General features: G+C 49.6%; 1 protein-coding gene across 2 annotated transcripts in view; it reads right to left on the reverse strand.

Annotated features, from left to right (window-relative positions):
• Window positions 1-5,713: 5,713 nt before the first annotated feature.
• ZFAND3 (zinc finger AN1-type containing 3) overlaps window positions 5,714-26,095 on the reverse strand; it is a 336,221-nt gene continuing 315,839 nt past the window's right edge. For both annotated transcript variants that reach the window (XM_036869699.1, XM_036869698.1), the window contains one exon: window positions 5,714-8,320. In XM_036869699.1, the coding sequence (XP_036725594.1) occupies window positions 8,166-8,320 (155 nt within the window). In that variant the 3' untranslated portion in view covers window positions 5,714-8,165. The remainder of the gene's footprint in view (window positions 8,321-26,095) is intronic.

Here is a 26,095-nt window from a genome sequence, read left to right on the forward strand (position 1 = left end):
GGTTGGGCTGGACCCATCCTCCATTTGCCACAGGTTAGTGGAGCCGTGTGGAGGCAGCCGTCCTGCCAGTCGGTGTCGGGAATGCAGAAGTGGGCCTTTCCTGTGTGGTGGTGATCGGTGGTTGCTGTTTTTCCCCCAGACCATAATACTCAGCCAGGGACTGAAAAAAAAAATCAGTTCTAAGAAGCTTTCCTTTTAATCCTCATTGAAACGATCTCATCTGACAGTTGTCGCTTGATCTGGCTCTGTGTGTCTGAGTAATTTCCATCCCAGTGCTAACTGCCCTGTGTAACTTGATCAGCTTGTGTCCGGTTTTTGCTCATCCCCCGGTTCTTCAGTTGGCTGGCTGTCATGATCAGGTCCTCTGTGCATCCTGCTTGGAGGAGGGGTGGGGCCGACGGGGGGTCCTTTCTGTCTTAAAGACACATTGGTTGTGGGTGTACAAAGAGCCAGTGGGTCAGCTGTTTCCTCCTAGTGTGATGTAGTTGTGATTTATCAGTATTGGAATAGTAGGGTAGCTTCAAGCTGCATGATTAAACGGGAAGGTTGTCTTTCTGCTAGTCTCCCTCGGTGCCCTCGACTCTGATCTCCGTCTGCGTCCCCCTGCGTGGGGTGAGTGGAACCCCCTGAGGGGGACAGCTTTTCACAAAGGGAGGGGCTCCGGTAACGAATAGCGGTGCCGCTCGCTTGCTCGCCACGGGTGGGTGGCTGGCCGCGCTCTGTGGCTGGCGCTGCCTCCCTCAGCATCCAGCCCCGTCTCCAGTTAGAGCTGAGGATTCCTGACAACTCAGCACTTCCTCCAGCGGTGCGTTCACTGCCCACGGGGGAGCAGGAGGAGCAGGGAAGTCAGAAGAGGGCAGGGTTCACATGTTTTGCAAGTATCATCTATTCAAGGGCTTCTTTTCAAACTCTGAAGTCACCTGTCCAGAGAGGAATCCCAGCTTGGAGGCCAGCACTGGTGACCCGGGGAAGTGGGGGGTGGGCTGGGGGAGGGTCTGGAGCCCTTCAGCACCCTTCTCCATCCAGGCACAGGTAACTAAATGCTTCCTGGCCACTCAGCTTCACACCTGAAGAGGCACGAACTGTGCCCTGCGTGGCCAGTGGCTCACCCTCTGCTTCCTGTCCTCTGTGAATTCTCTTCGGTGTTCGTTCCTTCCAGATCTCTGCCCTGAGGTCTGTCTGGAGAGAATAAAGCTTGTCTCTCTCCTGCTCCTCCAGCACTTCAGACACCCCTTGTTATCAGATAAAGGGAAGGAAGGGGACTGAGAGGCAGTGCTGAGACGGGGAGGACCGAGGCCAGCTCTGTGCAGCGGCATCGCCGTCCCCTACCCCAGCAGCTGCCTCCCCTGAGGCCCCCTGATGGTCTAGAGGCCTTGCTTGGATGCAAGCCTGCTCTGGACCCCAGCAGATACTGATGAAGCTCAGCAAAGCCTGCTCTGGTCGGCCTCCTGTTACCAGGCAGGGGCTCTGCCTTCCTTGATGAGCCTTGTGGTTTGGGGAATGGGGGCTCTTTCTGTAGGCCTGGCTGGAGGGGCCTAGACACCCAAGTCGAGGTGCGACACAGCAGACGCGTTGCCAGGGAATGAGGGATGAGTGGGCAGCCAAGAAAAAGTCCCCAGGTGCCTGGCATTCTCCAGAGCTCTGGCTGGTCCCACAGGGGACTTCCCCTCCATGAGCCAGCTGGACCAAGATGGCCTCAAAACTTGGGGACAGACCAATAGAGCTAAACGGGAGTGCTGATGAGACCCAGCTCCAAGGAGCCCCAGATGCCCGCGGAGCCCTCAGCCCAGCACAGGGTGGAGGCTGATTCCCTGGGAGCTGTGGGACGCCAGGCAGCAAGCAAGCTTGGCCAAGCTGTGAGGGGGGCAGCGGCAGATGAGGGCCCGTGGCTCCCCTCGCAACCCCATGAGGATGCAGCCCCATGGCGTCTGCTTTGAGGAGGTCTGGTGAGGTGGCCAGAGGGGTGCTTGTGGCCTCTGGCCCTTTATTGTGAAACAACACCTGTGTAACCACTACCCAGGTCTAGAGATTGAACGTGCAGAACCTCCTGCCCTTCATTCTAGGTCATGCTTTGCGGGGGAGTAAAATGCACATTTTGTTGGGGCTTTTGGCGAAAGCCTTCACCGTCACCTTCTGGTAGCTCCTTGGCGGGCTGGTGCTGAGCACGGCAAGCAGGGCGGAGTGTGTGCCTCGTGGCGCCCCAGTCAAGGCGGGCTTAAAGGCGGGGGCTGCTGCCAAGCACTCTGAACTTGAAACAGGTGTAACTATCACACACGCAAACACATGTTTTCCCATATTCTCAGTGCTTTTTCCGTTTTTCTTCTGAATTTAGTTAGAACCATGAGCCCACGATGGATGTGGGACTCTTCTCAATTGCTCTTTAAATTGTCACTTCTTTAATCTTAGTAAATGAAGTGTTGATTCCTGACAAATACATTAAAAGTGTTTTATTCCTAGAAGAGTTGGGAAAAGAAAATTATTTTCAGCAAGAGTGGGATGTGTTTGTTAGACTAATTCCTTGGCCAAGAAAAAAGTAGCTTTTGAATTGTGCAAAAAATTGCTCGGTAGTTATGCTGTCGCCCCAACTGTCAAACTGCTGTGCAGACAGTGCCGACCCAGTCAACTTCACCTTGTTTAATTCAGGAGGTAACAAAATTGTAATCACCTATCCTTTCTAGAGCCACGGGGGAAAAAGGAAGGTCTAATCTGTGACAAAAAGCAGAGCATCCTGTGTGCTGAGGCCATTTGATAATAAAGAAAGAGAGCGTTCCCCATTGTGGGCTTCAATTAAGAACCTGCCTTTGGACAGAGAAGAAAGGTGTCAAAGGAGGAAAAGAAAATTAGATGTGTCTCCTTCTAGGAGTTTTTCCTCATTAGTGAGTTTTTGTTTTGTTTTGTTTTCTGGTGCTGTCGTGTCACTCCTGCATTCCACATGGGCGGCCAGCTCCTCTGGGTGCAGCTGAGGTGGTCAGGGTGGCGGCCGGACAGGCGGCAGCTGTGGCTGCAGTGGTGCAGGCCACGCTCCACTTCCTTTTGTGGCTGCAGCCATCCATTCTGCACGTTTGTCCTGACAACAGCTCCAGCAGGAGTTCAGTGCTCATTAGCGGCCCTAAGAATTTAAAATGCAGTTCGTGGTTCTGTGCCACCATGGTTTTTATTATTCTAATATTAAATGAGAAGTAGTCCTGGGGCCTGGTGTTTGCACAGGAGTTTTTGGAGGAGGGGGAGGGATGTGCAGGGCAACTAGGACGCGCCCGTTTCTCCTCCTGGAAGCTGACCTGGTCATACCTGGTTACTGGACAGGATCCTGAGGCCCTGGTGTTTTGCAGAAAATGAGTGGGAACGGTGCTGGGAGGGTTTGGTCGGAGAGTAAACCAACTTCCGATACACCCTCGCCCCGCCCCTGTACTGAGGTGTGGGGAGAGGACCTGGGGGTTCTGCTGGTTTCCATCAGACTGGCCGCAGGAGCCGTCACACCTCAGCAGGCGCGGGGAGCTGCGTGTCCCCCACCAAACACCCGACGTGCCTTCAAGCAGCACTTTCTGCTGGACTGACACGGGCCAGGACCTGCCTCCTCTGCAGAGGTGAGGACAGGCGCACACTTTTGAAAGTCACTGTTCTATTTTTTAAAAATTACTGAAGTAATAATGCTCATGGAATAACCTAGCAGAGGGGTGAGGGTGCCCTCCCTTTCATCTGGCTGAGCCACTCTTGACCTGGGCCTGGTCCTTTGCTTCCTCTGTGACTGACTGTCCAGACGGGCAGCAGAGCCCCTGGCCCCCAGCTGTCCTTCCCTACACGCTGTCCTCTCCCAGCCAGAAGGCAGACTCTGAAAGGGGCCCTCCAAACCCACCAAGTTAGCTTCTGCTTCCCCCCCGCCCCTTAAAGAACTCAAATATTCCCCTAGAGGCCTGAGGGCCTAAAGACTCACAATCATCCACCTGTAATTTATGATAAATGTCTCGCGCATTTACCACGTGCGTCCTGAGTATTTATAGCCCTGAGCCCAGAGCAGGAGGCGGCGGCTGCCTACACCTGCCTCCACTATTGTCTCCTCTTGGCTGTCCCTGCGGCTGGGACAGCTGGAGGCCGCCACCTTTGAGAGCCAGCGGCAGGAGGAGCTGAGAGGCCTGTAAGGCGGGATCTGGGGCCCGGGGCTTGGGTTCCCACGGATGCCCGGGGAACACTGGTGACACTGCTACAGCCTGTCCATCTGTTGCCAGACAGCCTCCTCCGAGGGCTTGTGGCTCAGGACAGGGGCGGTACTTGAGCAGCAGTGGGGTAGAGAGGACCAGGCTGCCCAAGGTCACTGTGCCCCTCGGCCTCTGCTTTCCACCCTGCGTGTAGGGGGCAGGCTGTCCTCCCCAATGGCCACTTCTAGCGCCACGTTCCTGGTTTACTCCCAGCTGCTACGGGAGTTTTCCCTCCCAGACCTGCCCCGGCAGCGGGTCCCCATCAGTGGCCCTGGGTGCTGACAGTGAGATCCAGAAGCCTGTGGGCAGGGATGGCAGGGAGCACAGAGCCGCTGACCAGCCCAGGCCAGCTCAGAGCTCCCCAGGCTTTGGGGCCCAGCTTCTCCCAGCCTCCTTCTGCAGAGGGCAGCTCCAGTTCTCAGAGCTCCCTTCCAGAAGCGACCGGAGAGGCAGCACCAGCTCTGAGGAACAGCCAGGAATCTCCCGTCAGGCTCTCCCAGCACTCAGGTTCCGAGGCCACCCCACCCGTACCCTCACACCTAGAAAAGCCAGAGGAGGTGAGGACCGGACTCAGCCTCTGGACTGTGGTGTGGGGAGGGAGGGGTGGCAGGAGCACCTCAGGGTGGCCGTGGGGCTTGGCCCACGAGCTACTCTTGCCAAACGTGTATAACCTGAACTCGCCCAAGAACGCAGATGTCCTCTATCCATCTATCTATCTATCTTTGGTTTCTGGGTCTGTAAAGTTGGTGAGGGCCTCTGATGTGGGAGGGTAGGGGCCATGCTGGGCTGGGGCTGGGGAACAGCTCTTCTGAGCCATCTGTGAAGGAGGGCTGCGTCCAGAAGCCCAGAGGGCAGTGTTGCTGTTTGGAATACGTGTTCATTTGCGGGCAGGATGCAGCTTCATTCTGCATAGCAGCCTAGGTGAGCAAACATACAAATTGTGTGTTCACAACAACTGAGTTGACAGCTGTGAGACTGCGATGTGGCTTCCCTTCAGAAATCATGCGAAGACTCCTGTGCGTCGTGGTCCCTGCCCCACGGCTCCATGCTTTCTCTGCCTCTGGGCAGGAGGCAGACAGCATCCAAACAAGCCCGTCTCCTGTGATCTCAGCTAGCCCTCTGTGGGGCCTGAGTATCACGCCCTGTACATGTGTGGATGGTGAGGTGTGGCTGACTTGCTCTAGGATGGTAAGAAAGAGGAATGTGGGCCCATGCTGTGACCACAGCTCTACAGCACCTTCTCAGAACTCCTTTCCAGGCCCTGAGTACTGCAGACCCCAGTCACAACCTCTCCATTCTGAGATAGATAGATAGATAGATAGCCTAGTCTATCTTAAGGCGTATGAGGTGATCCTCTACACAGCATTTACATCATTCTGATCGTCCCTTCCGGGAATCTTTCTCCTCCAGGCCTGTCCTTGGTTAAGTTGGGTTTTGGATGTGCCAGGACCCAGGCATACCCAACCCTCGCACAGCTGGGGGCCCTCTGGGCTGGTGCTCATTCTTCCCATCTCCCCCAGGTATGTAACCTCCCTGCTGCCAGAGAAGGCTGGGCCCAGCAGACACACCTCTACCCCAGGGTCTCCCGAGGTGGAACCACACAAGAGAAACCAGAGGAGCAACTGTGGAGCCTGGACACTTACAGGACAAGTGAGCCCCAGACAGTGCACACAAGAGCCCTCCATCTCTTCCAACCTCTGGCTGGGGAGACCTTTTATTATTTTTCTGGTCGTCCAGGTGGCACTTAGGAGAACCAGCAAAACAGAGAAATCCAAACTTTCATACGATTGGTTTAATTTTTTTTTTTTCAGCAGGAGAAAAAAGAATAAAGTTACAAGATTCTTTTAATATTTTCACAATGTTAAAACTAAAACTGAGCTCTAGGCTATGTGTGTAAGTAAATCTAGAACACAAAAGGGTTAAATAAGATTTTTCTCTTTTAAAGATACAAGAATTTAAGCTTTCCTTACATTTAACAAACTTCACAGAACAGATACTGCCGGGGAACAAGCCCTCCCACCCCACCCCCAGCTCTACCATCAGGAAGTGAGCATGGGCTGCGAGCCCTGTGTGCGGCCGGGCTCCCCAGGGAGCCTGCTTCCCATCGCTGCCGGGAAGCAGCAGCCGGTGGGGCCTGAGGAGGGCCGGAAGGGCGCCTGGTGGCCTCTTCATGATCAGAGCTTGGTGGGGGGGCCGAGGTGGGCCGCATCACTGAGGATGGCCAGGTACTGGCCAGAGGGCCGTGGCTTGGTAACAGTGGTAAACGTGGGCAGACCTGGCCCCTCTGCCCTGGGCTGCCCTAGAGCAAGACGCCGGTCTGGGTCCTGAAGCAAGAATTAAGGCTGGAGATTTTGCAGCGGATTCCACTCTGGTGGGGGTGGGGTGGGAGAGGAGGTTGGGAAGAGCATGACTTCCAATTTCAGTATTCCGGACCAAAAACATTTGTAGTTGCAGGTATTAACTGTTAATTTGCAGAGCGAGTTGAGCAAACATTTGCTGTGGTATAAAAGGGTAAGTTGCTGGGTTAAACTATTCCAGTAGCCTGTGTGTGGGCAGATCCAAACTGCCTCTGCAGGAGCCTCTGACCCTCACCGGCCTGGATCAGATGAGGCTCTGGGACCATTCACCCCCGCTCAGGCTTTCAAGGGCATCGTTCGCCTGTCTACCCCACCACCACCACCTGATCGGTGATGATCTCCTAACACGGGCAAACAGGCCCATCCCCACCCATCCCCACCGGGCCTGAGCTCCTGCCTCCACTCAACTCCTCTCTGAAGAGAAACACGCTGAGAAACAGGCCCTCCCCCCACCTGCCCAAGCGAGCGTCTGTCTCAAGCTGGGCCACGGCCACAAACCACTGTTCTAGACAGGTCAACCTCTGCCCCTGTGACATATGCTGCCCCCCTTACTAAACTTGCTATGTGGTAGAAGTGGACTGGCTGCCTTGGACTACGGGGCTGCACAGACACGAGAGGCGAGGCCAAGGCATCGTCCTCTGGGCCTTGGAGGGGCTGAGTAGGCTCCTGCTGGCAGGGACGGAGCCGCAGGCAGCTCCCAGCTCTTCTATTGATTCCTGTTGGCTATGAAACATCTTTTTAAAAAACTTCCAATATAGAAATCTAGCTGCAGAGGCCAGTGTGTAGGCCACAGTTGCGGTGCTGCAATTAGCCTTATTTGATCAACTGCCAGATCCCTGCACTCGGCAAACGGCAAACCAGAGCCAGCGGGGTCAGGGCACGCCCACGGTGGCTTCTCATGACCAAGGGTCCTGTGTAGAAAAGGTGGTTCTCATTCGTGGACTAGTCTTGAGTGGAGCTGATTTTCAAAGTGAGGTTACTGTTTCTCTTCTCGTGTGATGAGAGAGTTTCTTCATAGCAAGTCAGGTAAGTTTTCTTAACCTGTCCCCACCCCCATTTCCTGCTCAATGGGAGAGCGAGGCCACCACCCAGCCCAGCCACGGGGCCAGTCTCAACAGCCTCCCGTGGCCCGGGCACGCGTGGCCATCAGGTATCCTGGCTACTGGGACTAAGGATAGTGAAGAGGTGAAGGCCGAACACTAACCAGAGCTTCCGGCAAAGCCACGTGCGTCGTGGGGACTTGAACACCAGCTTCTCCTCCTCTACTGACTCAGAGTCTCCGTCTGGAACACTTTCCACTTAAGGCTTTTTGTAAGTTTGACTCCAGCAGTGACAGGTATGTGTTGTTTTAAATCCACTAGCCATGCTCAAAAAAAAATATTCTTCATGTTTTAATTTTATACAATGGCTAGCAGGCACCTTAGTAACCAGCCAGAAATCAATTTCAACCACCATCAACCCCTAAACTACAGTACCAGGATGGCTGGCTAAGGAAAGGAAACGGACTGGCTGTAGTCTGACGCGTGCCCAGTACAAGGTGTCTGGCTGACTTTGTCCTAAATAAGGCTAACATTAGTGAACTAAGAACAGCGTCACGTAGCGGCCAAGCCGGCCTTCAGGAGCACCCTTCCCCGATGCGCTGGCAAGAGCGCCCCACTTTCCGGTCCAGTTTCACCATTTTCATGATGGCTTCCTCTCGGCCGCGGCCCATGTGGTCAAACGTACAGTCATGCTGCTCGGGGAGGCGATGCAACATACAGAACACGTAACCTGCAGCAGTGGGGGAAGCAGAGAAGACAGACCGTTAGGGTGGCCTCCACGTGCCCAGTGCCCAGCTCTCCCTCGGGTCCAGAGAGCGGGAGGGCGGTCCAGTGAGTGGACAGTGGTTGCAGCAGGGGCTCCGGCTGCTAAAGAGCCTATTACAACATCCGCCCTCTAACAAGACAGCCAGCACTTTCACGCAAGTCCAACGACGTCTTCAGAACGTCCAAGGGGCACATCTGCCTTCAATGCTGTTCCTGCCTGGACCCTGAGGGTGGAACCCCAAGGTGACTCTGCAGCGCCTGCCTCAGAAATGAGTGGGCTCTGAGCCCCTTTCCTCCCAGCCCCACGCAGGCGGGAGAGCCCAGAGCTGGCAGCTCAGCGCTTCCCCGGCCTGGACAAACCTCAGTATCTACCACAAGACACACACTGCTTCTAGGAGAAATGATTATGGGGACGGTGGGTGTGATCAAACCAAAACTCACGCATGAATGGGGGCTCTCAGAAGAAAATGGGTTATTTCAAGCACTGGACAAGGTATTACATTTAAAGAGAGGAAAGAACAGAAATGTCGAGCTCCGACTGGCATCTTAATGGAGCCTGATGCTTCCAACCCCACCTGGTGGGCAGGAGGTGAGGCCTACACACTCAGGCCTCCTGGGAGTGGAGGAGGCTGCAGGGCGGCCTCTGGAGCACAACGCTGGAGAACAAAGATTTGAGAGGACAAAGAGTTGAGAGGCCGGCAGAGCAGGTAGAGGCACAGATGAAACCCCTCTGGTAGGAAACAATGAGAGGAGGCCCTCAGGGTGTCAGCAGAGAGGCTCAGAGGACAAAGGGAACACAGAGCTGTGTCAGGATGTGGCCCATTCTCCCCTTCTGGTCAAATTCTAGGAGTGCTGATGGGGGGGGTGTGGACATGTGCGAGGACAGCCATCCAATGTTCCCTGGGTCTGTGCGGGCCTTTCTTTCAGGGAAGGGGGCATGAGATCTGGGCTGGCTCCTCCCCATCACCTCATCCCACCAGTTGCATCTGGTCATACCTCCAGGTCCCATGGGCCTAGACCAGGTCCACAGGACTGACCTATAGTGGGCTGGAATCCTTTCCTAAACCACCTCTCCCTGTGCACTTGGGGCAGGCATCCCAGAGCAGCGCCCCCGGCCAATGCTCTCCTCACTTATTCTCCAAGCAAACATCATCCCTTCTCAGAGATTTCTCTCTTTAAGCCCAGACCGCAGCAGCCAGAGTGAATGGACAGCCACCACTCGCAAACTGTGACTCATCCCTCTCCCCATCCTCAATTCTTTTCAGAGAAGAGGGGTGGAGGCAGTGATTTTAGAAGGATATCAGAAGTTGAAGCAAAGACTGGCCATGATGGACAACAATTTCAAAAGCCTTAACTTTTAAGATACTTTACCCAGAGAATATTCCTCAGCTGACACTCACAGCCCTGCTCTGATGCCTTCAGCTCATGCTGAGTACGGACAGGTGCCCACGGCGGCCTGAGCGACCAGGCCGAGCCTGGACCATCCATTGTGCAGGAAAAAAAACACGTTATTAACTGCTTCCCAGGGAGAGCAGGGCAATATGTTTGACTCTAAATTAGGACTAGGTTTAAGGAAAGGAACAGAGATGAAATTTTTGTCTCCTGAGAAGCTGAGCTCCCACTTGGCTCAAAAGCGAAGTTAAAATTAATGAGCTCGTGTGTTATATTTACTGATAAGTTCATTACTTGAAGATATTGGATACCAGTTGTCTTCCTCCTGAAGGATTTCACAGCAGAAGCGTGGATGGCCTCAATATGCCTCCTGCATCTAACAAGCACAATCATCTTTTTGGAGCAAAGCCCACCTGGTCGGGGAGAACCTGCTGTCAGGTCAGGGTTTGGGGTAGGGGTACCAGCTGTGCGGCAGCAGGAAGTGTGTGGAGGCATTTCTGTCGCCAAGTCCTGACATACTTCTATATCTTCAGCATCTATAATTAGGGCTGGGAAGACCCCTGCTAGCCTTCCTTCAAGATATTGGGATGATGCAGAAGAGGGTCCCAAGGGCTCTCCTCTCCTGATGAATGGTGCTGGCTGAATAAAAGTAGCAGGAAATGGATTACCCCTGAAATTAACTCAGCCCTGGCTCAGTCTAACACCTCATTAGTCAAAGACAGACTGGGATGGAGGGAAGAGGCTCCAGTCTTGCCCTCACTACGCCCCTGACAACTCTGCTTTAGCTTGCCTTCCGCCAACTCCTGGGGACCACCAACTCGGTGGGTGGACCTGAGAGCCCCAGGTTCTGTCTGGAAAAGGAAACAGGGCATGACAACCACAGGAACTCTACCCACCCAAGGATTTTCCATTCAGCCAAAAACACCTTATTTCTCTACTCAAGTTCTATGTAGCTCTGTCAGACACACCTTGACACTCGCCTTTGATTTTTGAAAGGTGAAAATCACTGAACAGCAGGTAAACTTTCACCAGTTCAGCAGGGAGCAGAGCTGGTAAAAATTACAATATATGACATTGTAATTCACTGGGGAAAAGTCTGGGGGAAATTTTGGAAGGCTAACTTCCCAAGTTGCTGCACTGAGGTTATTAGATGATATAAATTAAGCTCAATTCCCTCTCCTGTCAAGTTCACTCACCAAGTGGAAGTTACATGCTGGAACTTGTCCCAAATGCTGAGTAGGTATTATCCACTGACAGCAGCCAATTGGCTAAATGTACTTTGGTGTCAGTAGCTGGGGTGGGCTGTTCTGGATACAGGAACGCATTTGGGGGTGACTGGCGGGGTGTGTGTGTGTGTGTGTGTGTGTTTGTGTGTGAATCTTTATTCTCTTCTCTCGATACCCACAGACCTGTTTCCAGAAACCACTCAAGTGTCATGAACGTTCAATTATTCTCTGAAATCTGGAGACCAAGCTGGGCATGTGGAGAGAAGTGAGTTAGGCTGCTGGGGAAGCAGATTGTTCTCATTTCAGTGATGAACACAGTTTTAGAGCACAAGGGGATTTACAGCCTCAGCCTCAACACTTCCTCACGCCGTTTATTAGAAACCAAGTGGGGCCTTTCCAGGGTGAGTCAGCCAAGGCAGTGTCCAGAGGGAAAGAAAAGAGAAAGGACACTGAACTGATCAGCAGAGCTGCGACAGGGGCTTTGGTACTATTACCCAGGGTATCATGAAATTCTTTCTCCCCGATTTTAAAAAGTTATATATCATTATCAAACTCACTCACATATGTACAATTCATATCTACACCCTCCTTATGGTCCCATAGTTCAGCATCACGAAGTATTAAAAACAATTTCAATATACTTTTGCTTATGATAGCTATATACATACAGTGCTTTGGAGAGATAAGCAGTAGGATAATGATTAAAAGGATGCCAACCCCCTAAAAGCGAGGAAAACACCCAAGGCAAAAGTTTTTGAAAAAAGATCAGCCTATAATACTAAATGTGGTTTAACCTCAGCCCTTTCCCCTGCCATATCACACAACTGCTGCCCGCTCCTGGGAGCCCCGGATCACTGGTTTTCCACGAAATACTGGCTAGGAGGAAGCCGCAGAGCTCCGTTAAGGCTGCGGAGCTGTTTTCAGTAAATTTCACAAAACGCTCAAGAACTTGTGTGGGTGTTTCTTTCTTTGTCAGCGCAGAAGAGCAATTTGGGATGAGCCCTTGATTAAAAGGCGAGGGTGCAGAAGAGCTGTCTAAGCACTGGGTCCCACGGCCCACCTTCCAGGCCCCTTTCCACCTGCCACTGCCTGGCTCCTGACAGGCTGACAGGCCATCCTGGGCATGCGGAGAGGAGAGGAGGCCCGACCAGCACAGGTGAGACCAGTCGGCCGTCCTGCCCCCGTCCTGCGAGCTACGCTGCAAGGTCTCCGGCAGCTACACCCTCATTTCGAACAAACCTTCAACTGAGCAGGCAGCCTCAGGGCTGGACGAAGAAGAGGCCTGCCCAGGGAGCCACAGCGGCTGAACCGTGGTGGGCTCCTCCCAGGGTGCTGTGGCTGTGGACAGCAACAGAGGGGGCAGAGCAGGCAAAAGGCAAAAAGTACAATTCAAGACCTATCTTAACCCCCTGTCCTGAAAGGATCGCATGTGAATGAGAAACGCAGAGGCAGCACACTCAGCTCACCCTCACCCTGAGCAGAGAGGCCGGGGGATTCCTGTGGGAGGACAAGCATTTCAGTGCAGGCCGCTCACGGTTATAAACAAGCACACCTGGACTCAGCCCTCCTGGTGTAGAGCCACAGGCCACACAGACCTGGAGATGCTCGACACCCAAGTCCCTAAAAACACGTTCCCAGCAGAAAATGGATCCAAGGTTCACTCTTCCAAGACTCATAAAGGTCTGACATGCAGGTTTCTAAAAATGCTCATCTGGTGGGAACCGAACTTCAGCTTTTAAAGCTAACATCTGAAAGTCATCCATTTCATTCAGACGCCCTCATCCATAGCTAAATCTCACCTCTGCTCACACAGAGACGGGTGTGGGTATTTTGAGACTATACACCAGGATTGAGAACAGTCTGACAAATGCCATCATTAAGCAAAGATGATATAACTAACACCCAATACCTGACTATAAGTGCTATAAAGTTGTAACAATATTTCCCGTTTCACTTACTTGTTGACAAAAATCATTGACAATCACTGCCCAAGAGGAACACCCAGGGCCTGAGGAGAAAGGGTCACTACCTCTCAGCTGTGCTGGCAGGCAGGGGCCCTGAGGGCAGCTGAACCAGATAATTGGCCCCATTGGCCAGTTCCCTTTCCCCCCACTCCTCCCCCCATCCTCAGGCACCACTATGGTGTTGGGGGTGGGGAAGGTGTGTGGAGGAGGAGCTGGAGGACCGAGGGCGGAGCCAACCGGTCATCCCGCAGGCAGTACAGCCCCTACCCTTGGCTGAGGCCCCGGATCCCCAGGCCAGTGCTTCCCTCTGAACCTTAAGAACTGAGCAGGGGTTGGAACTGTCTTTTTTCCATGGAATTTCCTAAAGGAGACAAAGAAAGTGATGCCAAAATTCACAAAGTCTGAGCCCTTGACATTTTTATTCAATCCCTGCCAGACAGAAATGTTGCTTATTGGCTTTATCTTGGAGTAAAAAAGCACCACTTAAAAGTTGACAGAACTGGGCAGCTCTGGATACTTGTGGACTTTAATTAAACATTTGTTTTCCTGCAGATCCCCCCACTTGGGGGCTCTCCCAAAGTGGCCATTTCAGTGAAGCCTCAGACCAGGGGGGGGCCTCAGCTCCAGCTGCTCCGGTGTTTTTACCTCACTCACAACAAATGTTTTACACTTTCTTGCTCATTTGAATTTCAGATTGTCAAAGGTTCAAGCAGAACCTAAAAATACTGACAAGCCTTGGGGACCGAGGCACTGTAAAATGATCTCCAGGTGTGCAGCCTCAGGCGGCACCGTGTGTGTACACGCTATCCACACTGACACGTCTGTTCCCGGTGCCTGCCCACCAGCAACAAGCCCCAGGCAGGTATGTCCAGGTAGGAGGTAAATCGGAGACTGCACCTTGACATTTTTATCCAAACAGCAATCAGAGCCTACCCAAGACCTCCCGAAGCTCCCTGAGAAACCTGGGTAACAGAGCCTCCAAATCTCAGCTCAATAGGTACCATTTGCTATCTGAAGTGTCTATTTCAAATATAAACAACAAATATACCTGACTCGTGTCTGAAATGACCAGGCAAGCACATTAGAAGAAACGAATCACATTTTTCCAACAACATAAAAGTTTAAAACTCAGGACAGCTAACTGACCTCACAGCTCATTTGTAAGTACATGTTGGGAACAGCAGGTGGCTACAGGAAAGCTTGTTGGAAAGCATTAACCATTTATACTCCCACCAGCAGCAATCCCTGGATTACACCACATCTGCTGACCCAATCAATGCCCAAGGCAGAATTTGTAGCACAGAAATGCATTAAAGGATCTTAATGCATTTTATTTCATCAGGCCCATGGTACAGGCAAAGCAGCTGCAGGTGTTTCGGGAATGGAACGCGTCTGTTTTACATTCTCCTCCATCCCTGACTTTGCATGGAGGAGGGAAAAGCAATCACACTCCAAGAAAAAGAACTGGATCGCGGCTCACTGAGTTAGCTGACACAGTGCTCGGCTGGGCTGGGGGAGAGAATGGGTGGATGGACAGAGTCAGCTGCCCAAGGAGCTGGAACCAAAGCCACAGTGAACCACCAAGCAGGCATCAGTCTGTTTTCCAAGGGGAAGGAGAACCTGCAATTCAGAAGAGCCCAATGTACTCAACAATTCAGTAAAAACCACAGAACAATACCAAGACAGCTCTAAAACAGAAGCAATCATTTGTTTTCCCCAAATCAATTAAAACATCAGTTAGATACAAGCTAAACACTACAACAAAAAGCACTGTGACAGAGGCAAAGATACACAAGCCCGTGCAAAGAGCACTCACGAAGGCCCTGGGAGCAGCCGGTGGTGAGGGGGAGCTGCGCTGTCACGGCCCAGCTTAATGAAGCTCCCGACACGGTGCGTGCACACGTCAGTTCCCAAGTATAGAAAAATCCACCATTCTTGGTGTCCTTTATTGCCGTCTCTTCAGACTGCCCCATTCTTGCAAAAACTCTGACCTCTTTCCTTTCGTCCGTGGGGAATGTTCACCCTGTCCCAGGAACATCTCCTTCTACCACCTGACGTCCAGAGAACAAGTCTTCCACCCTTCATTCCTGCCTCCACCCAGGAAAAGGCTACCCTATTTTTGCCAAAGGGTGCGTGTGGGAGGTACGGGTGGGCCGGGCCTGGGGGCCAGGTACCCGCACCAGGAAGGAAACTGCGCCCTCAGCTTTGACCTGAGAACCCTCCCCCAGCAAGCTCTGTAACCCCTCGGTGCATGAGGAGAAGGGGGCTGGCTGCAGGCTCACATTGTGCTAGGCTGTTTTATCTAGAGATGAACATATATTTAAAAACTGAGAGAAAATGGCTCAAGGCAGCTTCTGCCACAGGAATAATGACTTGCTCTTTCAAACATTTCCTTTCAGTAGCTGAAAGCAGGCAGCCAGCGTCAGCCTCTTAGGAGCTGGGGCACTTTTTAGCATCCAAAAGCCCTAGAAGGTGCTTGCATTCCTGGCCTCCTCTTTCCTCCGCCCACCCCCACCTCTCTGGGGCCTCAGGAGAATAGTGAGGTACTCGCAGGAAACTTCTTTTTTGGGGGAGACCTTATCCTTCTCTCCGCAGGCTCCTGATTTGTTGGCCTTCTCTTTCAATATTTCCTTGTCCTGTAAAAGATTCTCCTCTCAGAGAGGTCTCCTAGAAAACCAACTCCAAAGCTGCAGTGGAGGCAAAAAAAAGGGCCAAACCCATCCTACCCAAGAGCCGCCGAGGGCAAAGCTTGGGCCCACGGGGGCAACTTAGTTAAAGACAGGCTCCTGACACACGGCTCACCAGAGAACTGTGGCCTGTTTCGCCACACCTGAAGGCTACACTGGCAAGAGCCAGTTCATCCAAGTCCAGAGTGTCCAAGTGGCAATGCCGTCAGGGGACACCAGACTACAGATGCCATGTGTCTCTCTAGAACAACACCTGGGAAAGAGAGGAATACTTACCCCATTTTTCTCTGCTGGCCTTTCAACAATCCACATGCTGGGGTCACAGGGGAGGACAGAAATGACAGACTGGCAATGGGAGAAACCTCTGGCTTAGTCCCACCCCTGCTGCTATGGCATGTCCCTTAGGGGAACCTCAAGTTCTCTTTCTGGATAATTCAGTGAGGATCTTGTGCTCCGGAGCCCAAGTACTGGATTCGTGTTCCAGCTGCACTGCTTTGACAGTCGTGTGGCTGCTGCTAAGCCATTGAGCCTTTCGGACCTTCAGGTGCGTCTCCTATAAATGGGGTTGTTACGGGCATTAAAGACTAGAGCCGCTGAAGCCTCGACTCAAGGAAGGTTGGCTGTTACCAGGATAGCTCTTCCAGCTGTTGTCACCCCTCGCACCTTACACAGTACAACTCACTCACCTGGTTTCAAGGCTGGGCACCCCCTCCTTCCCTGCTCCTTCCCCCTACTCACATGGCTTTCTTTCTGCTACACAACATTTTACACAAAGAAAATTTCTTTACACAAAGAAAATCCGCCTTCCAATGCAGGTTCAGTCCCTGGTGGGGAAACTAAGATCCCACATGCCATGGGGCAACTAAGCCCACGTGCTGCAACTACTGAGCTCACGCGCCTCAAGGAGGCCACGTGCCATAAACTACAGAGCCCATCCATGTACCCTGGAGCCTGCGGACAAAGCTAGAGAGAGAAAACCCACACGCCACAACTAGAGAGAAGCCCATGTGCCACAACGGAAGATCCTGCGTGCCACAACTAAGACCCGACACAGCCAAAGAAAGAGAAAGAGAGAGAAGGGAGGAAGGGAGGGAAAGAAGAAAGTAAATTTTAAAATATATAAAAAATAAAAGAACATTTACTGCTGGTAACTGTGCCCTCGCCCCCTCTCCTGGAGAGGACCACCACCACACAGTTTACTTCCAACCACCTGGGTGAACAGGGTACAGCGAGCACAATGTAAAGATGATTATTGTCTGGCTTTGGCTTTGGATGTACTTTAAAAATTTTTTTTGCAGTAGCAAGTTTACTTCCCTAATTATGCTTTTCTATTGCCATTATTAATATGAGCCTATATTTGCTGAGCTCACTCTTGAGAGGCAACCCAGAAAGGTCCAAGATGGCATTAGATGCTTTCCTGGAATTAAAATTTTGCTGTAACTCATGATCACAATGTGCTGAGTACAGATAATGAAGAACTGAACGTAAACACACAGGTTCCCACTGCATTCATCTCCTATTCTACCCTAGTATTTTGGTCAATTACTCCAGATTCCAAGGAAAATTAATCCTGGGGTAGCAGTTCAGTTCAAGGGAAGAGCAATTTAATTGATGCAAGGGAATTAACACAAAGCTGGCCCTTTAATCTGTGAGTCTGGAACTTTCCCCCTTCCTGGGTGAATCTGTAACCGAGGTGCACAGCTCTAAAGAACACATGTCATCTTATGTATTAATCACAAGGATGCACAAACTCCATCACGTGCTGACTCAGAGCTTCTGTCTCCCACTGGAGGGCAACAGCCTGCTGCTGCACGGCGGGCATCCTCGCGACGGTCCGGGGGGGGGGGCCCGCTCAGCTCCCTGAGGAGCAAATGGGCTGTCACTACATTAAGCCTCCTTGACCCACAGCAAATGTCTTCAACGGCCGCAGCCACTGCCTGCCACCTCCCACTCTACGGCCTAAGAACAACCCATCTCCTGCATTACAAGCAGTATCTTGACCGATACCTAACAGAACATTTGGCTAGAGAAAAGCATCTGACACCTGCATGAACACTTCCCCCAGCTCCCCGCAGCCCCGGAGTACTTTTCTGGAGGACTCACTGGAATAACTACAGCAGGCCTGGCTGCCTGCTGCTGAAGAGAGCCACTGGGGGAGGTCCCCACAGGCCAGGGCCACCTGTCTCCCAGGTATCCACCAGGCACTGTACATTTTACACGTATAGCAGTTGGTGAGGTCCCCAAAGCAAAGAGTGGCACTTCTTGTCGTCCCCTCTGTCCAACCATGTCCCAGGCACTGTTCTGGGGTAGAAAATAAACTAGACAGTTCGGTGGCCCAACCTCTCAACTCCACAGGGGACAACAGAGAAGAGAACACCTTTCAAATCACAGGAGGAAATAAGCAGCGGCCCCTCCCAAGCTCACACCACCCCATGAGTCAATGCCGGGGTTCTCCAATACCACCGCACCTCAACTTCTGCTCTCTTCCCTTTTCTTTTCTGTGCCTCAGTAACTTTGGTTGCCTTAACTCCTGATCTGACAGCAGAGGGTGTTTTCTGGACTGCAGGCTCGAGGGCAGGTCAAATTTGGTGATGTTGAGCATCCACACCAAGCAGCCTCTATATGCTGCTGCCCTCACCTCTCTGCAAAGCCTGCAGTAGATGCCTTCATTCCCTACTGAGTTCTGCCTAACTCCGAACAGGGATGGGAATAACGTCTTAAGTCTTAACAAACAAGGAGACGTGGAAAGGTGAGAAATTTCCTAGACAAGCCAGCTGATCCAATTACTTTAGGCACTTCTCCAATAAATGATAGGGCGGACTCACTTACCCTTTTCAGTTTGTGGCCTCTGAACTCCGCTCCAGTATCTCACGGTCAGTCTTGACCACCCACATCTGCAGTGTGACAGCTCCTCTCCCACCAGCTCTCAGCACTTCCTCCCTGCCTCCCCAGCACTTGTTTCTTTTCAGTCTCTGGGTCTCATGCCCTTCGTGGGTCCGTCCCAGGGACCTAGCCCCCTGGCGGGGTGACTTGGAGCCTCAGAGGCCGAACAGTTCTAGCAACACCAGGCACTGCGTGAGAGCCAACAACCCTCCACCACTGTGCCTGGGGCTCTGGCTAGTGGGCGGCCTTCTCCGTATCTGCCTTCCAAAAGACAGCAGCGCCCCGCCCCCCCAAATGCAAGTTCTCTTTTGGTAACGCTGGCTACAAAGTCAACCAACACTGCAGAGCTGCGCTGCTATTTGCCACAGTCTTATTCAGGCTCATTTCCGACAACAAAGCAGCAAAACTTGAAGCAGCAAGGCTTTTCCTGGAGCCTGCATCTTCAGGGGCCAAGAGTTGAGGAGTAAGGACTATCATGTGATCTTGTCAGAACCTCAGTCTGCTTAGCTAAAAGCACTTTCCAGAAGCAAAAACAAACTTCACTGATATTGATCTCTTCAGAGGAAAGCTGCTATAGAAATCTCATCTAATAAATAAAGGATTCAAGCTCCAGTGTTGGGCTGTCAGTCCAGGAAGGGAAAGAAGCTATCAGACTCAAGGAGTCAAGAGTATTTATTGGTCATCTGTGCACTGTTTACAGAGCTCTATTCTAGGGGCTGGGTGGAGGAGAAGGGGGAAAAAAAAGTCACTAGTTCCCAGCTTTTAAGACAGCTGGAGACGCACAGAGAGGAAAATGCTGAAGGACACAAGAAGCAAAGCAAGAAATCAACTGCAAATAAAATCAATACAATCCAGCTATGTGTAATAAATCAGGGGCACTGAGGAGAGGTCAACTGCATAAGGTATCCTGGAGGAGGTAAGTTTTCAAGGAAAATGAGGACATAAATTAGCACTCAGGAGAAAATGGAACACGTCAATGAGAATTAAGTGCCACTGTGCCTCTCATTACCCAGGCGCAGTGGGGGACAAAAAAGGGGCAATGCCATGGACCCTGTCCTCCAGAAGCATCGCATCTAGATGGAGCAACAAGTGGCACATGGAACAGTGGTCCTCAGAGAGTAGGTTGCATAAATTGTTACCAATGAATGTTTCCTTGAGACGGGGAAGTGCTCAAGGAACGGCTAAGAACTGTACAGCTGAAAACAGAGACAACTCATGCTGCAGCCATACCCTCCCTGTTTAGGGCACCCCATGGGCCAGTGTGGGAACATGGAGAAGTGGTGGGATTCTGGCAGCTCAACGGACCTGGGTTCAAGTGCTCCCTAGTATTTCTGAGTTACTTAACTTCAAAGCTTGAGTTTTCACCTCTGTAAAAAGGGAGTACCATCTGTCCAACCATGCTTTTGTAAGGGGTCAAATGATATAACACAGTTGCAGGCATCCAGCACATAGCTGGTGCTCAATAAAGCTGTTCTTCAAAGATTATTGTTTTGTTTTTATTAATAAATTTATTTTATTTATTTATTTTTGGCTGCGTTGGGTCTTTGTTGCTGCGCGCAGGCTTTCTCTAGTTGTGGTGAGTGGGGGCTACTCTTCGTTGCGGTGCTTGGGCTTCTCTTTGCAGTGGCTTCTCTTATTGCAGAGCACGGGCTCTAGGCACGCGGGCTTCAGTAGTTGCAGCACGCGGGCTCAGTAGTTGTGGCTCACAGGCTCTAGAGCACAGCCTCAGTAGTTGTGGCACACGGGCTTAGTTGCTCTGAGGCATGTGGGATCTTCTCGGACCAGGGCTCAAACCCTTGTTCCCTGCAGTGGCAGGCAGATTCTTAACCACTGCGCCACCAGGGAAGCCCTAAAGCTGTTCTTCTTCCTTCACCCAGAGGATCACTGCAGTGGTACAGGGTTCACCCATTCACTCATTCAGGCAACACTGCACACTAGGTACCATATAGCAGCGGCGGAGAGCTACTGAAGAACACAATATGGTCCCTGTCCTCCAGTGCTTATGGTCTGGGAGGAAGGACAGACATGCAGTCAATTTCAGTATGTTCTGAGAACTACAGCAACAGAGGCCAACCATGGACTCCACAGAAGACTTTTGAGCAGTCCCACAAGGAGATCTGCAGGTGAAAGGTTTTATTAAAAAGACTCCCAGATTTTGTGACGGCCTCTGATGAGGAAAACTATGGAGACAAGCACTGAGCCCAGTCTGGCATTCCTGTACCCCACCCTGCCCTTGATGTCCCCACACTATTCTTCAGTCCCTGTGAATGAACGTGCTACTGAAGGAACTGGGGTACTGGAAAGCCAAAGCCACTGTGTTCAAATATGTGAAGAGAAGCCTTGCAGGAGAGGAAGATGATTTGTGACAGGTCTCTCCAGAGGGCAGAGTGAGGAGGAATGAGAACATGTCACATACGGAGGCTGGTTTTAGTTCAACGGAGGAAGCACCTAGTCAGTCTAAGCTGCCTGCAACAAGACAGGCCTCACTCCCTCCAGGCTGGAGATGTACGTGCTGGCTGGATTACCTGCCAGGGCAGGGCACTGCTGATGTAGTCTCTGCAGCGTCAGTTCAGGGAGTTGGACTGGCACCAGATGGATAACTTCTCAGTCCCTTAAGTGCTTGGACTCTGTGTCAGAGAGTGATGGGTTTGCTAGGCAGGAGTGAGAGACTGCTGTGGTTATACACAGTAGGTCTGTGACCTGGCAGTCTCTGTGACGCCCAAAGAGCCCATCTTATTCACGTGCAAGATGAATCACAGGTTTTATTTAGACGCAAATACACCCATCCCCAAAGTTGAGTATCTAATTAAACCAAAAGCATATCAAATAATTTTAATCAGACCAAGCAAGCAATGCTGCTCTGATAGCATACCTGTCTCACCTGATTTTTCCCCCTCTACCAATAAAAATTCAAGGCGGATAAAAGTATGTAAAAATAAATAACGCTAAGGTTTTCTCTCTAAACCTTATTCCTTAAGTCAATTATTCCATTGGGAAACCCTCAGGTTGTACATGTACGTTGGCATCAAGAATTTCCATGGAGGGCTTCCCTGGTGGCGCAGTGGTTAAGAATCCTCCTGCCAATGCAGGGGACACGGGTTCGAGCCCTGGTCCGGGAAGATCCCACATGCCGCGGAGCAACTAAGCCCGTGCGCCACAACTACTGAGCCTGCGCGTCTGGAGCCTGTGCTCCGCAACAGGAGAGGCCACGACAATGAGAAGCCCACGCGCTGTGATGAAGAGTGGCCCCCGCTCGCCGCAACTAGAGAAAGCCCTCGCACAGAAACGAAAACCCAACACAGCCAAAAATAAATAAATAAATAAATAAATTTATTTTTTAAAAAAAGAAGAAGAATTTCCATGGAGACTGGGCCAGACATTCTCCCATTCACCTGCTTAGGCCTGCCTTCAAACACTACCACAAAAGGACGTTCCCCTAAAGAAAACCAGCAGGCTCACCAGAACACCACATTTCCTTGACTTCTAATTTTTTTCTTGTATGTTATTACAAGAAATAATAACAGATGGGGTACCTACTATAGGCCACGTAACTCTAACAGGGGCAGTGGGAAGCTATAGAACAACACATGGTCCTGCTCTCTGAGTATTTTAGAATCTAGCAGGAGAGAGGAGACCAGTGGAGGAAGGCATGTGTTAAACACTCAGAAGATGTAAATCTCTGAGTGAAAGAGAATGGAGTTGCCTAGATCTGACATAAAACCTCTGATGTGCATGACCTCATTGGAAATTTCCAGTAACTCGATTTTGTCTTAAATTACCTTTACATTTCCTATGAAGAAATGAGCTATTAAGTGTATAGGCAGTATATCAAACTTTGGGGTATATAGAATTGCCTGAGCAACTGCATTTTTTGCTTTCCAAAGACGCATCCCCACCTACTCAGGGACTCTGAAATGCTGGTCTGAGGCCCGCACTTTTTAAGAAGTTCTACTCAAGAGGGAGTCACATAAGAATTTAGCATGAAGACAGGGAGTGTTTACTAGCATATATCTGCATACAATGTACTAAACACAAATTAGTTTTAACTACACACATAAAAGGTGCAAGAAAGGACATTTCTTTAGCAACACTTTGTGAACAACTTGATATCAATTTTGAAAGAAATATTTTAATCCTGTTATTTTGACTAAATACTATTTTTACCACAACTGGTCTAATTTGGTGACATTTTGCTGTGAAGGGTCCATGTAAGAGTCCCAAGTCCTGAACAAGGTTCTGGAGGCTGAACTAAGAGGAGGTTAAGAGAGTCAGGTGTATTAATCTGGAGGAAAGACCAAGAAATCTTCTGGGTACTTCAGAGGAGATAAGAGCAGAAGTCCCCCAGGGATGGACAAGAATATGTGACAAGAAGCTGTAGTCAGTGGGGGATGAAAGCTATGCTCGAGGGAGGGAGAGTGGGCAGTGCTGTGAGCAGTCATGTTGGTCAGAAACTCTTCAGCAGTCCTTGAGTTTCAGATCAAAGCCTGCGTGAAATACCAACATTTAGCACACAGGTGTGATACGAGGCTAGTGGCAACTTTTCTGGCCTTGGTTTCCTCGTTTACAACAAACAAACAAAAAAATGGCGGGGGGGCCGTTGGACTAAATGATTGCTAAGGCTCCCTCTCATCTTGGTGGTACGTGATTCTATTACCTATCTACTCACAATTTTTTTGTGATTTTGTATTGTAGTAAAAGCATTTAATTCAAACAAAGCATTTCTCAGTGTGGTTTGCTTTCATTATCTCAAGTGAGAATAACCCAGAACAGCATCTTGGGTGTCTGTTTTGATTTTGGTTTTGAAAAAAGAGGAGTGCCCTCAGGTCACAGGCTTTCCCCACTATGGCTGGACAGACACGTTATGACTCTGAACAAAGGGCATGTGTTTCAACCGTAAGCATGGGACAGGAGAAGTCTTTAAAACACGTCTTTGTTCACCTTTTTTAGGTCACATGGTAGCTCACCATGAGCTGTATCAGCTGTTTTGGGAGAATGTATTTGAACATTTCCAATGTTTTCCTACAATGTATTCCACAGGTAACAACTATTAAACTTTGTCAGGATGGGGAACAGCTATGCACAATCTACAGCCAAATCATACATAAACGGTAAAAAACTGAATGCTTTCTACGTAAGATCAAGGAAAAGGCAAGGAAGTTGATTCTCAACACTTCTATTTAACATTATGCCAGAGGTCCTAGCCAGTGCAGTAACACAAGAAAAAGAAGTTAACAGGCATACAGATTGGAAAGGGGTAAAACTGCCCTTATTTGCAGATGGCATGATCATGGATACAGAAAACCCTAAGGGAATCTAGTGAATTTAGTAAGGTTGCAAGATAAAAGGTCATATACAAAAACCGGCTGCACTTCAAAGTGGCAGCAAAGAACAATCTGAAAATAAAATTTTAAAATTCTATTTACAATAGCATCAAAAAACTAAATACTTATAAATAAATTTAACAAAGAATGGAAACCGAAAAATATAAAACACTGCTATGAAATTAAAGAAGACTTAAGTAAGAGGAGAGACATATATTCATAGGTTGGAATATTGTTAAAATGGCAATTCTGTAAATCTTTTTAAAATGGGCAAGATATCTGAAGTACAAACAGACTCTTCAGAAAAGAAGATATATGAGTGGCCAAAAGGCATATGAAAAAGATGCTTAACGTCACTGGTCATTAGAGAAATGAAAATTAACATACGACAGTGAGATGGTACCACACAACCACTAGAATAGCTAAAGTTAAAAAGAATGACAACATTAAATGTTAGCCAATTATGGAGAAATTGGAACCCTAATACACTGCTGATGGGATTTTCTTAGAAAGTGACCATTCAACCTGGCAATTCTACCTCTATGTATTTACCCAAGAAATTAAAACATATATCCATACAAAGACTTCTGCATGAATATTTATAGCAGCTCTACTCATAATATCCCAAACTGGCAACAACCCAAATGTATGTAAAATGGTAAATGGATAAACAAATGTGGTATTATCCATACAATGAAATAATACTCAACATTAAAGAGGAATGAACTACTGATATGTAACAAATGGATGAATCTCAAAAACAACATACTATGGTGGACACACAACACTGTATATATATATACTGTTTGAATCCACTGATGCTAAAATTCTAGAAAAGGCAAAATTATACCAACAGAGGCAGATCAGTGGTTGCCTGGGGCTAGGGTAGGAGAGTGTAGTAACTGACTGAAAATGAGGCACGTGGGAACTTTCTGGGGTAATGGAAGTATTCTAAAATTTGAATTTGGTGAGGGCTGTACAACTTAAAGTTACTAAAACTCACTGAACTATAAAACAGGTGAATTTTATGGTATGTAAATTATATATCAAAAAATCCAAAAAACACGCACATATACACACACCTGGCTAGGCAAAGAACTAACTGAAATTATTTACTCTTAGAATTTAAAAAACTCATTTCCTTTTACAATAAGCCATTTTTTTTTCTCCATAAAGAAATATTCTAAACAGGGTAATCTATCCAAACAGTTTTGATTAAATTATTATTGTGTTGTTATTGCTAAGACTGGACTACAGAAATAGTTGCAAATTTGCTATCCAGACGGAAAATATTCACTTCATGGGACAAGGGTCTGCTGGTTTGCCTGTCAGTAGGGTATGAGTGGGGAAGTGACACAGGCTTCAGTAAATGTGCTCTGCACATTTTGTATTTTAAAAGCTTGGTCTTTGATGCTCCTTTGCTGGGGAGGGGAGCTCTTCATGTTTCTAATCTCTCTTTACAGCCTTGTTAAAGGACATATGGTAGCTTGGATCTCTGGGACGTGGTAAACTAATGGGCCAAATATGTGGAGCTAGTGTTCAGTAAAGGTTTGATTTGTTTTGCTCTAACACCTCAACTTGCAATTTAGAGGGACTAATCTGTTTGGTTTTAGACCAGAACTCTTACACATTAAAGATTAAATGGGGACTACAAATAAGCATACTCTTGTTTAGGTGAAAGTACAGTGAGAGTGAAAGGAAGAGAGTAGCAAAGGGAGAAAATTTTCTCAATTTGCCTCAAGATTTTCAATTACTCTTAGCTCTCATATATACAGTAACTCCCATCAAAGGTTTTCTGTTGCTGCTGTTGTTTTTGTTTTTGCTTTTGGGAGGGTGGGCAGGTACCTCCTTCTCTTGAGCCATAAGGTAACATAACACCCAGCTGCTGTCTCAGAAGTGCTGGAAAAACTTTAGCCTTTCACTGCCAGACTCAGCATAAAACAACAGGAGATCCTAAAGGGCTGGGATCTTGGTCACCACACTCTCTATATAACACACTGCAGAGCATGGACTCAATACTCAACGGCAGTAATGATAACACCTAACTGGCGAAACCAATTTGTTCATGATAAAGGATCTCAGGTGTTTCCATGGATAGTAGGGTTTTCTGACAGATCCAGGCTAGAACTCTGTACACAGAATAAGACCTTTTATAAGAAAATATAGCCTCGCTTTCTTTGAGACATAGGACAGAATGCCAAATGTCCCTGACAGGTTTAAATCACACTTGGAAGAGACTTAAAATAAAGGCCTAGACGTGGGCTTAT

This window comes from Balaenoptera musculus, chromosome 11 (assembly GCF_009873245.2).
Source record: "Balaenoptera musculus isolate JJ_BM4_2016_0621 chromosome 11, mBalMus1.pri.v3, whole genome shotgun sequence".
Taxonomy (NCBI): Eukaryota; Metazoa; Chordata; class Mammalia; order Artiodactyla; family Balaenopteridae; genus Balaenoptera; species Balaenoptera musculus.